This window comes from Catharus ustulatus, chromosome 23 (assembly GCF_009819885.2).
Source record: "Catharus ustulatus isolate bCatUst1 chromosome 23, bCatUst1.pri.v2, whole genome shotgun sequence".
Taxonomy (NCBI): domain Eukaryota; kingdom Metazoa; phylum Chordata; class Aves; order Passeriformes; family Turdidae; genus Catharus; species Catharus ustulatus.
Window position 1 is genome coordinate 5,009,849 of NC_046243.1, and position 15,226 is coordinate 5,025,074.

The following is a 15,226-nucleotide window of genomic DNA, read 5'->3' on the forward strand; positions in this document are numbered from 1 at the left end:
AGAGCACCTGTCTGCAGCTGGGCTCGGCTCCGGGCCGCCTCCAGCCAGCATTTGGCTCTTTCCAGTGGCACCACACTGTGTTCAGGAGCCAAACGAGAATATTTGTTCCTGCATCATCATTTTCAAAGAAATTTCCATCACTCCATTGTATATTCTCCTCCATTTATGGCCCACTGGAAGCTTAAGGTGAAGTCCTCAGAGCTACAGGTTACTCCTGGCTCATGGCCATTCCACTTCCTTGGCTGCTGTGAAACCACCTCCAGGTTTTAACTATTAATATTTGTATTTATTTCTGATGTTTTGCTATGTTCCTGGGGAAATCCCAGCCCCCCAAACACGGGGGGAATCTGTGTTTATAATCCTTTTGCTGGGCCCATGGGACCCTGCTCGGGCAGATCCAGCACTGACCTCGCACAGCCCCGACCCGCGCTCGGCTCTCCGTGGAATAAACCCTGCATTTCCAGCTCGGTTTTGCCCCTCTGCAGGGTGAGGAGGAATAAACCCTGCATTTCCAGCTCGGTTTTGCCCCTCTGCAGGGTGAGGAGGAATAAACCCTGCATTTCCAGCTCGGTTTTGCCCCTCTGCAGGGTGAGGAGGAATAAACCCTGCATTTCCAGCTCAGTTTTGCCCCTCTGCAGGGTGAGGAGGAATAAACCCTGGATTTCCAGCTCGGTTTTGCCCCTCTGCAGGGTGAGGAGGAATAAACCCTGGATTTCCAGCTCGGTTTTGCCCCTCTGCAGGGCGAGGAGTGGAGAGCACTGGAATCCTTCCCTGCTGCTGCCTGGTAAGATCCTTCCTATGCAAACAGTGAGTTGAGGTGTGGGAAATCTGGCTTTTGCAGACGCTGGAGGATGGATCCTTTGGGATGCTCCAGGATCCTTTCCCGGAGTGGGTGAGTGGAGAGAGCCCAAGGCCGTGTCCAAAGCTTGGAGCGAAGCCAACCTGCACACACAGCGCATGGGAGAGAGGCTGGAGGAGCTAATTACCGGGGGCGATAATTGCACCCCGTGCCAGAAAGCGGCAGGGTCCCTGGCGGGCCGGGGCGAGCCGGGAGGGAGCGCTGGGAGCCGGGGGAGCGGGGAAGGTTTGGGGTTAGAGGTTGGCTGCACACAAAGGAGCGAGCGGCTGCGAGCCGGCTCGAGCCGAGAGCCAATCGCTGCTGCGGCCCCGCGATAAAAGCGCCCGGAGCCGGCGGGGCGAGCGCAGGAAGCGGCTCCGCTGCACGGCCGCGGCCTCTGCGGCGGCACCGGGCACGGAACCGGGCATAGACCCCGGAACCGGGCACGGCCCCGCCCTGCCTGCAGACCCTCGGACCCTCGCCCGGCTCTCCGGTGAGCTCCGCTCGTGGCTGCGAGACAAAGCCGGCCCCGGGTGCGGGGAGCGGGGATGGGTCGGGGGGAACCCGGCCGGGGATGGATCCGGGGAGAACGGCCGGGGATGGATCGTGGGGAGAACGGCCGTGATAGATTTGGGGAGCCCGGCCGGGGATGGATCGGGGGGAGCCCGGCCGGGGATGGATTTGGGGGGGAGCCCGGCCGGGGATGGATTTGCGGGAGCCCGGCCGGGGATGGATCGAGGGGGAGCCCGGCCGGGGATGGATTTGGGGGAGAACGGCCGGGGATGGGTCGGGGGAAAACGGCTGGGGATGGATTTGGGGAGCCCGGCCGGGGATGGATTTGGGGAGCCCGGCCGGGGATGGATTTGGGGGGAGCCCGGCCGGGGATGGATTTGGGGGGAGCCCGGCCGGGGATGGATTTGGGGAGCCCGGCCGGGGATGGATTTGGGGGGAGCCCGGCCGGGGATGGATTTGGGGAGCCCGGCCGTGATGGATTTGGGGAGAACGGCCGGGATCTCCGAGCGGGAGCAGGGATGGAGAGGAGCCAGGGCAGAGCCCCGGGAAGGGCAGCGCTGGCAGGAGCCGCCCCGCAGCCCGGGGCTCATCCCCGGAGCCCGCCGGGGTCCCGGGCCAGCTCCCCGTGCCCGAGCGAGCCCCGGGCGAGCGGCTGGAGCCGCTGGGCGAGCGGGCCCGGGCTGGCTGGGTGTGCTCGGGGGTGCGGATTTCGGGGCGGGTTTGGAGGCTCCCGCTCCCCATTTGGGCTGTGATTCCCTCTTTGTTGTGTGCTGCAGTGCGTGCGGAGGGCGGCTGGACAGATCCATTTTATTAAGCTCATCGGAAAGAGCAGAGATGGAAGAAAAACCTGTTAGATCCCGGGTCCCTGATCCCCGGGTTAATGCCTGCCAATTCCCGGTGCTGAGTCTCCTCCAGCCCGCATTTAAACCTTTCCAGCGACAGGTCTTTCATCACTTCCCTGGGGAGGCTGTTGCATGACTGTGATTTTTAATAACAACACAAATGCCCTGGGCTCTGACATAAACCTTAACAGCCAGGGATCTCCCAGGGCTTCACAAAGGAGAGGGGAGAAAGGGAACGGAAAAAATGGAATTATTTATCCACTGCCACCCAAAATTAGCAGCAGATTTAGGAACCAAGCCCAGGTCTCCCGAGTCCCAGTCTGGTGCTGTGTTTTGAGCCAGCCTGATCTGTCTAATCCCCCTGGATCACTTCAAACAAGCTAAGATACCTTGTTGATCATATTTATGATCATTTTTCTGCTGGTTTTTTTTCATGGTGTGGGTATCAGTTTTGAAAAAAACCTGATAATCCAGCCTAGAAAATTGGGCTTTGTCCACCAAAGACGTCGTGTGAGGGCTCTCACAGGGAAGACATCTGGTGCCTCAGCTGAGCTGCCGTGTGTTTAGGGCCAGGAGTAGCACATCTGCAGCATTATTAATGTAGATTACAAAATAATTGCAGGGCAATCGACCAAGCTTAGTCTGAAGCAGCTCCAGTGTTAATGTCCTTTTAAAATGGGAGCCCTGCAAGAAGCAAATTCCCAGTTCTGAGGTGAGGGTCTGTCAGAACCAACCTCTTGGGCTTGGCAAAGTGGCTGGATGCATCTTCATTCTCATACAGCTCAAAACCAGGTCCCTGACCTTTTTTGGTCAGCAGAAATCCCATGAGACTTCTCATTAGGGAAGGGAATTCCTCTTCTGGTTTCCTTCAGTGGGCAGCTCCTGGGAGCCTTCAGCTGCCCCTCTGCTCTGGAGCGTGATGGAGTTTTTATTTTCCTCTTCTCCCACCCCCAGCTCTTGCAGGGTTTTGCCAGGCAGCTGCCATGTCCCCCCAAGACACGTTTCCCCTCCCAGTTAAGTCATTTTGATCTGCCATCTGGGGGGTTGCTGCACTCACCCTTAGCAAAGCCCTGGGATGGAAAACATTAAATCTGGACAAAAGGATTATTGCAATATCAATGTTAAGCACACTTTAGACATGTTTCTCACTCCTGTGGTGTGCCCATAACCCTCTCCATATGTCCAGCTTGGGCTTTTCAGTGACAGGATGCCTCTCCAGGGGTTGCTTTTCCCAGCACACTCATTGCAATCCTGTGGATTTCAGAGCCCCAGATCCTGTGCTGGGCTCTATGGCACCTTGGATCCTGAAAGGGAGGATTGGGGTTGAGGCTGAAAATGGCCAGGGCAGCTCAAAAAGAATGATATTTGGAGAGATTTAACTACCAATATGACTTTGATAATGTTTCTTCCTGTACAATCTGCCTTTGGACAGCAAGCAGCAGCTTTTGTAGGGTTTATGTTGGGGCAGGGACCATGGAAAGGGGTTTGGAGTGCCTGGAACTGGACTCGCTCTTGCTGCATCTGCAGGTGATGAAACAGCAAAAGCTCTTTGTGGGATCTCCTGTGGCTCAGGAGATGGGCTCACTCTGTGGAACCAGAGAATCCTTCAGGTTGGAAGAGTTCTCTAAGGTGACAGTGCCCAGCCATTCCCCCAGCCCTGACCCGTGTCCCCAAGCGCTTTAAACCCCTCCAGGGATGGAGGTGCCAGCCCAGAGTCTGGTGGGTAACAGGTGATGTTCCACCAGAGGAAACCAGCCCAGGGAACACTGAGAGCTGGTGTCACAGGAAGGAGGAAATCACAGGCAATTACAGGCCCATTAATTGGAGTACAAGGAGAGGCTGTTTTTCAGAACAGGTTCTGGAAGAGTAATCACAGACATGCTGTTGGGAAGCAGAATAAAACACTGGGTGGGCTTAACACAGATCCTGTCACGCTGGCTCAGTGTCTTCCTTGGACATGATAAATGACTTCTGAAACAACAGGGCCTCGTGACAGAGCCCCAAGGAAATGATTATTTTAGGTGGAGACAGGGAAAAGAGAGCAAAGTGGAAGGAAAACACTTGGATCCTTCTGCAAGGAGAGACGTAAGGACAGGGTTTTCAGGGCTGATGGAGTTTTGTCTCAGAATCCCAAGATCTGAGATCTCTCAGGTGTGGAGCTGCCAGACCAGGTCACCTCTTTGCATTGGGCCAACAGAGAGCCACAGGTGTGAGACAGGTTAGAAGGAATCTTCTCCTGAATGTGACCACTCTGTGAATCCCACTGAGGTGGGAGAAGGAATAATGCCCCAGTTTCTGCTGCTGGGAAGCAGGTGAATCCCAGCAGCATCCTCCCTGAGAGCAGGGACCAGCCCCGTCCCCTGGTGCTTCCAGACTCAGGGGAGGCAGGGATGGGAGTGGAGAGGGCAGTGGGTGGGCAGGGGCTTCCCTCGGGCTCCCCCTCTCCTGTGGGTCCCCCATTGTTGCCCTGACAAAGGCAGCCCTGTTCCTCCCCACAACTATTCCTTGTCAGCATCCCTCAGCATTTCAGCCGCAGATTTCCTGCCCACTGGCAGCCTGTCAAGAGGCAGGACGTGGATGGAAAGGGGGATTAGTGCACAGGCTGGTGGAAGGTGGGGTGAGGCAGGGTCAGGTGCACTCCAGGAATCCCAGGAGCAGGGTGGGGGTGTCCCCAGAAATGTCTGGGGTCTCTTCCCTGAAGTTTGCCACCCTGTGCCAGCAGAGCCTGCCCTGGGTCCCCAGCACCAGAGAGGTCAAGAGCTTGGCTCAAAGCCCCACAGGAGCCAAGAGCTGCAGCTGAATTAAGGGATTCCAGGCCTGAAGCAGGAGCTGTGGCCGCTGGGCTCGCTCCATCCTCCCTTCCCTGGCTCTGGACTGGCCTGTTCTGTTTGGTGCTGGTTTTGCACCACGCTTTGTTTCATGGTGTGGGTCAGCTGTGAGACCCAAGAACCAGAGCCCTGGGAGCTGGGTGACTGCCAGGCTCAGGAGCCAGGCTCTCCCAGCTCCTGCTGCCCCCTCCCCACACTGGCCAGACTGGAGAGGAAGGGGCCCGGATCCCCCGAGCTGTGCTTGGCCTGTGGGAAACCCTCCTGCAGTGGAGCAGTGATCCCTGCAGTAAACAAACCCTTCCCGGGGCTGCTAATGGGAACCAGATGGAGAGAGGGGCCTCTCCCCCTCCAGCCACGCTCCTTGCCTGGCCAGAACCCACCGGGGCCACTGGAGCGGGCTGGGGGCACTGGGATGGGCTGGGGGAGCCCTGGAATGAGCTGGGGCTACTGGAATGGGCTGGGGCCACTGGAAGGGGCTGGGAGGCCACTGGGATGGGCTGGATGAGCCCTGGAATGGACTGGGGCCACTGGGATGAGCTGGAGGAGCCCTGGAATGGGCTGGGGCCACTGGGATGGGCTGGGAGGCCACTAGGATGAGCTGGGGGAGCCCTGGAATGAGCTGGGGGCCACTGGAACGGGCTGAATGAGCCCTGGAATGGACTGGGGCCACTGGGATGGGCTGGATGAGCCCTGGAATGGGCTGGGGCCACTGGGATGGGCTGAATGAGCCCTGGAATGGACTGGGGCCACTGGGATGGGCTGGATGAGCCCTGGAATGGGCTGGGGCCACTGGGATGGGCTGGGGGGCCACTGGAACAGCCTGGATGAGCCCTGGAATGGGCTGGGGCCACTGGAACGGGCTGAATGAGCCCTGGAATGGACTGGGGCCACTGGGATGGGCTGGATGAGCCCTGGAATGGACTGGGGCCACTGGAATGAGCTGGATGAGCCCTGGAACGAGCTGGGGCCACTGGAATGAGCTGGATGAGCCCTGGAATGGGCTGGGGCCACTGGGATGGGCTGGGGCCACTGGAATGAGCTGGATGAGCCCTGGAATGAGCTGGGGCCATTCGGATGAGCTGGAGGAGCCCTGGGGCAGCCCTGGTGACCCCTCTGCAGAGGAAAAGGGGGAAAGGCTCCTTGCAGCCATCCTGGCTGTGGGAAATGTGATCCTTCAGGGGCAGGTTGGGATGGGGGATTGCCTCGAGGGGCCCCCAGATGCTCCCTCTCCCTTGAAGGCTTTGCAGCATCAGTGTGGCATTGTCCCTGTGCCACCACATCCCCCTGGAGCCTGGAGTGGCTGCCTGGGCAGAGCAGTGACAGCAGCCAGGAGCCTCCAAAAACCCCTCCTGCAGCTTGCTCTGGTTCCCTTATCGCTCAGCACACCCTTCCCCTTCGAGATTTCTGCTCTCGCCTCCTGCCCCGCAGCAGGAAGGAGCTGCAGCTGCGCCGGGAGCTGCTCCGAGGGCTCGGCCGAGGGTACGAGAGGAGGGCAGGGATGGGAGAGGGGGAAAAGTGCCTGGAATGAAGGGAAAGGGGTTTGGGCAGGAGGAGCAGGGAACAAACAGAGGGTGGAAGTGATCGAGTGCTTCTCAGAGAGCCCCGAGTGGTTTGGGTTGAAGGGACCCTGAAGATCCCAGCCCAAGATTCCAGCTCATCCTCCACCAGAGCACTCCTGGGGAAGGGCAGGGGTGGGGGAGAGTCCGGGAGAGCTGAGGGACAGAATGTGGCTGGGGTAGGGCAGGAGATGAGCTGGGAGGGAAGGGGAGCTGGGGGAGGACAAATATTTGTGACTGAGGCTGGGGTGAAGGTGAAAAGCAGGTGAGGGACGGGGGGTTTGTGCATCTGTGTCAGGGGGTGTGGGGCTGGGACCCGGGAATTTCTGGAGTGGGGACCCCCAGATTCCTGGAGTAGAGACCCCCGGATTTCTGGAACAGGGACCCCGGATCTCTGGAGTAGGAGACCCCGGGATCTCTGGAGCAGGGACCCCGGGATTTCTGGAGCAGGGACCCCCAGGATTTCTGGAGTGGGGACCCCCGGATTCCTGGAGTGGGGACCCCCGGATTCCTGGAGTAGAGACCCCGGGATCTCTGGGACGGGGACCCCCGGGATCTCTGGAGCAGGGACCCCGGGATTCCTGGAGTGGGGACCCCCGGATTCCTGGAGTAGAGACCCCGGGATTTCTGGGGCAGGGACCCCGGGATCTCTGGAGCAGGGACCCCCGGATTTCTGGAGCAGGGACCTCCGGGATTTCTGGGGCTGGGACCCCGGGATTCCTGTAGCGGGGACCCCGGATTCCTGGAGTTAGGGACCCCCAGATCTCTGGAGCAGGGACCCCAGGATTTCTGGAGCAGGGACCCCGGGATTTCTAGAGCAGGGACCCCGGGATCTCTGGGTCCCTGCTGCTCCCTGGGGCTCTGTGCTGAGCTGTGGGACCCCAGGGTAGGATCCTGTGTCCGGGAATGGGGCAGGAGGGGCCGTGGGGCTGGGCTGGCCCCAGCAGATGCTGGGCTCAGCAGCCGCTGCCTGTGAGAGAGCTCGGGGAGCAGGAAATAACAAAAAACCGCAGAGAGACGGGAAATGATGTTGATAGAGCAGGGCTCGGGCTCGGCTGGGGCTGTGGGACGTTTGCAGCCGGGGCACCCACCCGTGCCCAGCACCCCTGGAAGCTGCCCCGAATTTTGGGTGCTTTGTGGGTGGAACACAAGCCTCTGTCAGCTGCTGGGGTCTGGCAGCCAAAGAGCCCCCTCAAACTCAGGACTTGTTTCAAATGTCCCTGGGGATGGGCTTGAGGAGCTGCCCCTGCCCCAAACCCTCCAGCCTGACCTGTCTGGCCCAGGCTTGGGCAGCAGGGAGGTTTTTGGGGTGGCAGAACGAGCCCAGGGAGCTGCTGGTTTTCCACCCTTCACCCTCCCCACAGCTCTGTCCTGTGTATTCAAACCAGGGCTCATCTCTCGCGGGTGTTTGCAGGTGAAGTGTGGTGGGGAAAACCCCCTGAGGAGCTGTCAGAGCCTTTTTGCTGTTTTTTACCAAAAGGGGCGATTTGCAGTGCTGGTGTTTTTTTCCTGTGCTCCCAAGCACTGAGCACATCACACAGGGCTCAGCCCAAAGGTGACTCGGGCTCCTCGAGAGGACAAAATCCCCATCCCTTGCTCCGCTGAGCTGTGATCAGTGAGGCTTTTCTGGGCTAAAATTAGACTAAAATCATCCCTTCCTCCAGCAGCACTAGTCCTGCAGTGGCTGCAGTGGAGCACGGGGTGCTGGCTCTGTCACTGCCTGGGGGTGCTTGGTTTGGAGCAGAACCACACAAACCTTCCAGGCTTTCAGAACCTCCTCAGAGCTGCTCTCAGTCCTGTCCAGCTCTGTCCTCAGTCTCTGGCTCCTCAGGAGGCCCCAGAGCAGCCAGGCTGATCTGACCCCAGGGGGAAGCTCTGCAGGGCTGGGTGATGAAACCAGCCCCACTTCTGATGACATTTCCTTTCCAGGTGCTGCAAGAGCTCTGTCTCAGACCCCTCTGCAGGGAGCATCGAGCCACAGAGCCCAAGCTTGGATTAAGGAACGGAGAAGGGAAGGAAGCATGTTCCAGGCGGCGGGAGCAGCCAGCCCAGCCCCAGCTCATGTGCGTGGTTTGTGTGGGAATTCCAGCCGGGTTTGGGGAGGGCTGTGCACAGAAACTGGCCTGACATCTGAGGGGATCATCCCTGCTACCCAGACAGCAGGGCTGGGGGCAGGAATGTTCCAGCAGAAGGTGCTGTTTGCTGAGCACACTGAGCCCAGCCCTGCTCCATCCCTGGGCTGCTGTTTGTTTGTGTTTCCATGGCTTTCCGTGATCACAACTGAGAGCCTTCGAGCTGCTCGGGGCTGGAGTGATTGGAGATGGAAAAACATAAAGGTTCAAGAACATCTCCTGCTGGGACAGGATACGGCCCTTCCCCGAGGGAAGATCTATCAGATCTGGAATGGAGAGGGAGCCAGGAGGCTGCCGAGAAGTGACAGAGGCGTGGATTGCTGCAGCCTTGGGAACGGATGCAGAGTTTTCCTCAGCTCTGGTCAGCTGGGCCTGCAAACAGCAAATTAAACCCTAACCCCAGGAGAGCACCTGTGGTTGAGCTCCCAGTGCCAAGGGATGCAACTGGTTTTACACGGAGCCTCCGGGCTGCCCGCGTCCCTCTGTTGACTTTGGCTGCTGCTGCCAGCCCCCAGGGAGGGAGAGGAAAATCACAGCCCTGACCTCGGCCAGAGCAGCTGGGAAACGTCTGGGGAGGCAGCTCGGCCAGGGAGAGTTTCCTGTGCGTCCCTTGGCCAAACTGCTTCCAGAAATACAAAGGAGAAGCGATGGGGAAGGAGGAGGAACGAGGAACGGGCGAGGGGATGAGCCTGGGGGCAGCCTGGGTGGGCAGAGCCAGAACTGGAGCCAAGCAAGGACAGGGACAGCAGGGACGTCCTGGGGTGACATCCTGGGGTGACATCCTGGGACCCACGGGGCAGCACTGCCCCAGCCCTGTGCACTCCAGCCAGGAAAGCTCATTATCCTGCTCCAAGGGACGGGGCAGAGCTCTGTGTGTGCTGAGCCACAGGTGATGAATTACAGGGGCAGAGGGCTCTGTCAGGGGCTTGGGCCAAGCTCTCATTTTGCTTTCTCTTTCTCTTTTTAGGAGGCCAAGAACAGCTCAGGAGGCAGCACAGTGCAGCGCTCCAAGGTACCTTTGTTTTTTCTGCCACAGAATGGTCCCAGAGTGGTTTGGGTTGGAAGGGACCTTAAATCCCACCCCTGCCATGGCAGGGACACCTCCCACTGTCCAGGTGCTCTAATCCCTGTCCAGCCTGGCCTGGACACTGCCAGGGATCCAGGGGCAGCCACAGCTGTGCCAGGGCCTCATCCTGCTGATGGAAGGGCCAAAATCCCAAGGGCTGAGCTCCAATCCAGCCCAGCATGAGTGGAGGGGCCTGGGTGGGGTGAAGGAAATGGGGCTGCCTCCTGCTGCCAGTGCTCTGCTGCATTCAGGGCAGTGGAGGCTCCCAGGGTGTCCCAAACTCCTTCCTCACCCTCTGTGTCCCTTTGCTGTCCCTTGGCCAGTCCTTCAGCCTGAAGGCGCAGGTGAAGGAAATCTGCACTGCCTGCCAGAAAACCGTGTACCCCATGGAGCGGCTGGTGGCCGACAAATCCGTCTTCCACAGTTCCTGCTTCTGCTGCAAGCACTGCCACACCAAGCTCAGGTGAGCTGGGCTGTCCCCGTGGTGCTCTGGTGTCCCTGCAGCTCTGCTGAGACCCTCCCAAACAGTGCCCCCATCACAGCAAAACAAAGTGCCCACCCACCACAGCAAAACAAAGATTTGTCTGCACACCTGGGCCCAAGCCTCAGCTAAATCCTCCTGGGATGGAAGGAGAGATGCTTCCCCTTGAGAGCAGCCCCAGGGGAGCACGGCGCTGAGCCAGAGCCTCCTTGGGGACACAGAGCCCAGGCTCAGCTCCCTGAGGACCCCCCATTTCCACTCACAGCACCCCCAAAACCCTCTGCTGGTGGCTCTCAGGGTCCCCTCCTGCAGCTCAGCCCTGACCCTGCCCTCTCTCCCCAGCCTGGGCAGCTACGCCGCGCTGCACGGCGAGTTCTACTGCAAGCCCCACTTCCAGCAGCTCTTCAAGAGTAAAGGAAACTACGACGAGGGCTTTGGGCGCAAGCAGCACAAGGAGCTGTGGGTGCACAAGGAGGTGGAGAGTGGCACCAAGTCGGCGTGAGAGGGGCAGCCCCAGCTCCTGGAGCTGAGCTGGGGTGAGCTGAGCTGATGTGAACAGGACCTGTGCGAGGGCAGAGGGGAGAGGGGAGAGCCCCTCTTTGGGGGAGCTCAGAGGGGTCCGGCAGGCCCAGGGCAGGGCAGAGGGGACCAGGCTGCAGCCCCCAGACCCAAAGCCCTCTCTCTGCAGGCCCCTGTCCCAGTGAGATCAGAGCAGAAGCAGCTGCCCCCCTGTCCCCATGGCAAAGGAGAGGAGCTGGGGGCTCATCCAGCCTGGGAGTCCCTGCAGAGCTCCCAGCTCCAACCCTGGTCCTTGGTCCTTGGTTTACATCAGCTCAGCTCAGCTGGGATGGTTCAGCCTTAAGGATGTTGCCCTGCCATGGTTTGACAGTGTCTCTTTTTTATATTTGCCTTCTTCTGGTACGTTCTGCGCTGGAGCCTCGCGGCAGCTCCACACGCGCTCCTTTATTTTTGTAATACAAGGTTTCCGAGCCTTCCCTGTCTTGTCCTGTGTTCAGGGGCCTGGGGAGGTGGGGATGTCACCGTGGGACTGTCACCGTGGGATTGTCACAGTGGGGATGTTACAGTGGCATTGTCACCGTGGGGATGTCACCGTGAGGATGTCACTGTGGGAATGTTACAGTGGGATTGTCACTGTGGGGATGTCACCGTGGGGATGTCACAATGGGACTGTCACCGTGGGGATGTCACCATGGGATTGTCACCATGGGATTGTCACCGTGAGGATGTCACTGTGGGATTGTCACCGTGGGGATGTCACCGTGGGGATGTCACAGTGGGGAGGTCACCGTGGGGATGTCACCGTGGGGAGGTCACAGTGGGGATGTCACCGTGGGATTGTCACAGTGGGGATTGTCACAGTGAGGATGTCACAGTGGGACTGTCACCGTGGGGATGTCACTGGGGATGTCACTGTGGGAATGTTACAGTGGGGATGTCACAGTGGGAATTGTCACAGTGAGGATGTTACAGTGGGGATGTCACAGTGGGGATGTTACAGTGGCATTGTCACTGTGGCATTGTCACAGTGGGAATGTCACCATGGGATTGTCACAGTGGGATTGTCACAGTGGGATTGTCACAGTGGGGATGTCACAGTGGGAATGTTACAGTGGGGATGTCACAGTGGGAATTGTCACAGTGGGGATGTCACAGTGGGGATGTCACAGTGGGGATGTCACCGTGGGATTGTCACAGTGGGGAGGTCACCGTGGGGATTGTCACCGTGGGGATGTCACAGTGGGATTGTCACCGTGGGGATTGTCACAGTGGGGAGGTCACAGTGGGGATGTCACAGTGGGATTGTCACCGTGGGGATTGTCACAGTGGGGATGTCACAGTGGGGAGGTCACCGTGGGGATGTCACAGTGGGGCTTGTCACCGTGGGGATTGTCACTGTGGGATTGTCACCATGGGGATGTCACAGTGGGGATGTCACCATGGGGATTGTCACAGTGGGGATGTCACAGTGGGGATTGTCACAGTGGGATTGTCACCGTGGGGATGTCACAGTGGGATGTCACAGTGGGATTGTCACAGTGGGGATCTCATGGCCACAGGGACATCTGCCCCTGGGGACAGGAGGAGCCGGGCATGGCCTGGGGACACGGCCAGCACAGGGACTGTGCACACAGACCCTGGCAAGGTTCTCGGGGGGCTCAGCCCCACCAAGAGCTCTGACTGTCCCCACCACATAGGTGGCAGATTTCAGATTTACATCCCAAAAAGCCCCTCCTGAGCAGCTCTGCCCAGGGGCTGTGATGCTGCAGGCTCGGGGCCCCTTCCCTGGCCCCTTCCTTCTTGAGAATTTCAGAAAATGAAAGCAGAGCCCTCGGTTCCTCTTCCTGCCCCTCGCTGGCCTCACTTCCTCAGCTCCCAGCTGAGGCACGAGCAGAGTTTGAACAATGCCACATGATTTTAGGAGGTGGGGAAGCATGAAACACCCAGGTTTCTGAGGCTGGAGACATCAGTACGACTCCATGTAAATCCACATCCACACTGTCCAGATGTCCAGCTCTGGATGAGATGCAGGGTGGACTGTGCCAGCATTGCCTCCCTACCTGTGGAGGGTGACAGGAAGGGAGGGCAGGAGAAAACCTCAGACAAGGCTGAGATGTGAACTGCAAGCAAACTGAACACAGCGAGGGGAAAGGAGGAAAAGGGCAGGAGCTTTGGGAAGGAGCTCCTCCAAGTGCAGGCGAGGGAGAGTTCCCCAGCTCCTGCTCCAGCTCCAGCAGGATCCGTGGCTCTGACACACCGGGGGTGGCAGGGAGCAGAGGGACGTGGCTTGTTCTGCTTCCACGAGACATTTTGTTCTCAGACAACTGCACTCGATGGTTCTCATGTGTGCTGGCACAGCCCCAGGAGTCACACACACGGCTCATGTGCAGCCCTTCTATTCTATCAGCTGGCCAAGCCCCCTCTTCTGATCTGTTCACGTTTTACACTGACAAATATTTCAGTGCTTCACTGACAGCAGCTTCATCCTGGGAAAACAGGACTGGCTGTGGTGGAGGGACAGCTCCTGGAGGGACACAGTGACACCCAAACACTGATCAAGTGACAATGACACTGAAGAGAGAAGCTGCATGGACAGGGAAAAATCAACCTTTCAGCAAGGAGAACAGATGAACTTCATAGCAGCATGATTTCTGTTTGTTCCTGAAACAGCAAGCTGAAAAAAAAATAAACCCTGAAAGTATTTGGAGATGTTGTCACCCATTCTCCTGCCCCAGTCAGGGACAGCAAAGCTGGTTCTGCCCAAATTCACTTACACTCAATGCCAGACCTGGATGGGAGCTCATGGTATCTTCCACTTGTTTGAAAACCAGAGACTATTTCTCCAAATTCTGGCTTTTTAAAAGGACATTCACCAAAACAGGCTTTCATATAAATGATAATTTTATTGTAAATAAAATGATACATTGGCCTGGCTTTGCACTGCAAGCCCCCGGTCGGTAAATAGAGACTACTGGGTCAAGGTCTTCTGCACAATCCAGGTTAAAGCCCTTTCTCCCTGCCTTGCATCACTCATGGTGATAAAAAAACCATTTTCTTCCTCTGTGAACTGCTCCTGGCACACCTACCTTTTGTCAGCCAGTGTTGGTAACAGGTGCCAATGGGAACTCTTTGGAGCAGCTCCAAGTCCTTTGGAATATTTATTCCAAATTAGGTAAAAAAACCACCCCAAAAAACCCATCCAAATTGATGCAACCTAACTGCCACTAGAATGGGCAAAGATGGGTTTTTCTGGAGAACAAGCAAATAACCTGGAATGCACAGAATCGTCACACCAAGACCAAAATGTCCCTGCTTTGTTTCCTGACCACCTCAGGGACAGCCAAATTCCCCCAAGCTCCTCTCCAATGGGAGTCTTGGGCATTTTCTGATTAGTTTTAACCACTGCAGGACACTGGGACCCTGATAAGGAATTCTTTGTCAAACAGAATATTCTCCATTTCTGCAGCACCTTCCATCAGGGATCCCAGGACAATATTCCCTTTACATCCCTCCCTGGGAGGAGCAGCAGGAAATCCAAGGTGACATTTGGAATTGACACTGTAGCTTTTTGTCAGCCTGGCACTCCTCCTCCACTAAATGAGTTTATTCCCAGTTTTTCCCTAGTCTGCCAGGATAAAGAGGCCAGATAGAATTCAGTTCTGAGGTATAATTACATTTCTGTCCACGTGAACCTCTTTTGCTGCCAGGGCTGTTAAAAGCCTGTGGTATCCATGTCAGCCCCGAGTTATTCCTCGGAGCAGTGGGCTCAGGAATCTAGATCTTCCTTCTCCATAATCAAGAGGGCTGTGAGGAAACAAAGAGGCATTTTGGCTTGGCTCTACTAATTATAAACCATCAGCAAATTCTCTGCAAAACCAGCTGCTTTTTTTCCTTTTTAAATTCATAAAGGCGTCAAATTTATTTCCCCACCTCCCCCCACCCCATAACAGTCGATATATATAAAAATCACCAAATATGATCTTTTACGATATAAATTAAAAAAAAAAATATGAGGCATCACCGTTTACATGATGTAAAAAGAGCTAAAAAAGAGCGATATAAACTACATTCAGAAAAGTGCATCTCCAAACTTACAGGTAATGCTTTGGCTTGTTCTGTGCCCAGCGCCAGCCCCAGCTGGGCCCTGCTCTCTGCCACTGGCCAAGGGCTCCTGGCTCCCAGCACAGCCTGGGGGGCTCAGGGGGCTCTGCAAAGGGGGCTCTGCTCAGGGGGATCTGCTCAGGGGGCTCAGGGGGCTCTGCACACCCAGCACAGGGAGCTCAGGGGGTTCAGAGGGCTCTGCACACCCAGCACAGGGAGCTCAGGGGGCTCAGGGGGCTCTGCAAAGGGGGATCCGCTCAGGGGGATCTGCTCAGGGGGCTCAGGGGGCTCTGCACACCCAGCACAGGGAGCTCAGGGGGCTCAGGGGGATCAGGGGGCTCTGCACACCC

General features: G+C 57.6%; 1 protein-coding gene across 2 annotated transcripts; it reads left to right on the plus strand.

Annotated features, from left to right (window-relative positions):
• Positions 1–1,085: 1,085 nt before the first annotated feature.
• Positions 1,086–11,251, plus strand: LIMD2 (LIM domain containing 2). 2 transcript variants are annotated; one of them, XM_033079024.1, is made up of 5 exons: positions 1,086–1,331; positions 8,507–8,640; positions 9,677–9,721; positions 10,099–10,238; positions 10,599–11,251. In XM_033079024.1, exons 2-5 carry the CDS (start codon positions 8,599–8,601, stop codon positions 10,756–10,758), a joined length of 387 nt encoding a protein of 128 aa, XP_032934915.1. In that variant the 5' UTR covers positions 1,086–1,331; positions 8,507–8,598; the 3' UTR covers positions 10,759–11,251. The 2 variants fall into 2 exon arrangements, with proteins under 2 accessions (XP_032934915.1, XP_032934914.1); XM_033079023.2 differs by lacking the exon at positions 1,086–1,331 and adding an exon at positions 6,181–6,500.
• Positions 11,252–15,226: the final 3,975 nt, after the last annotated feature.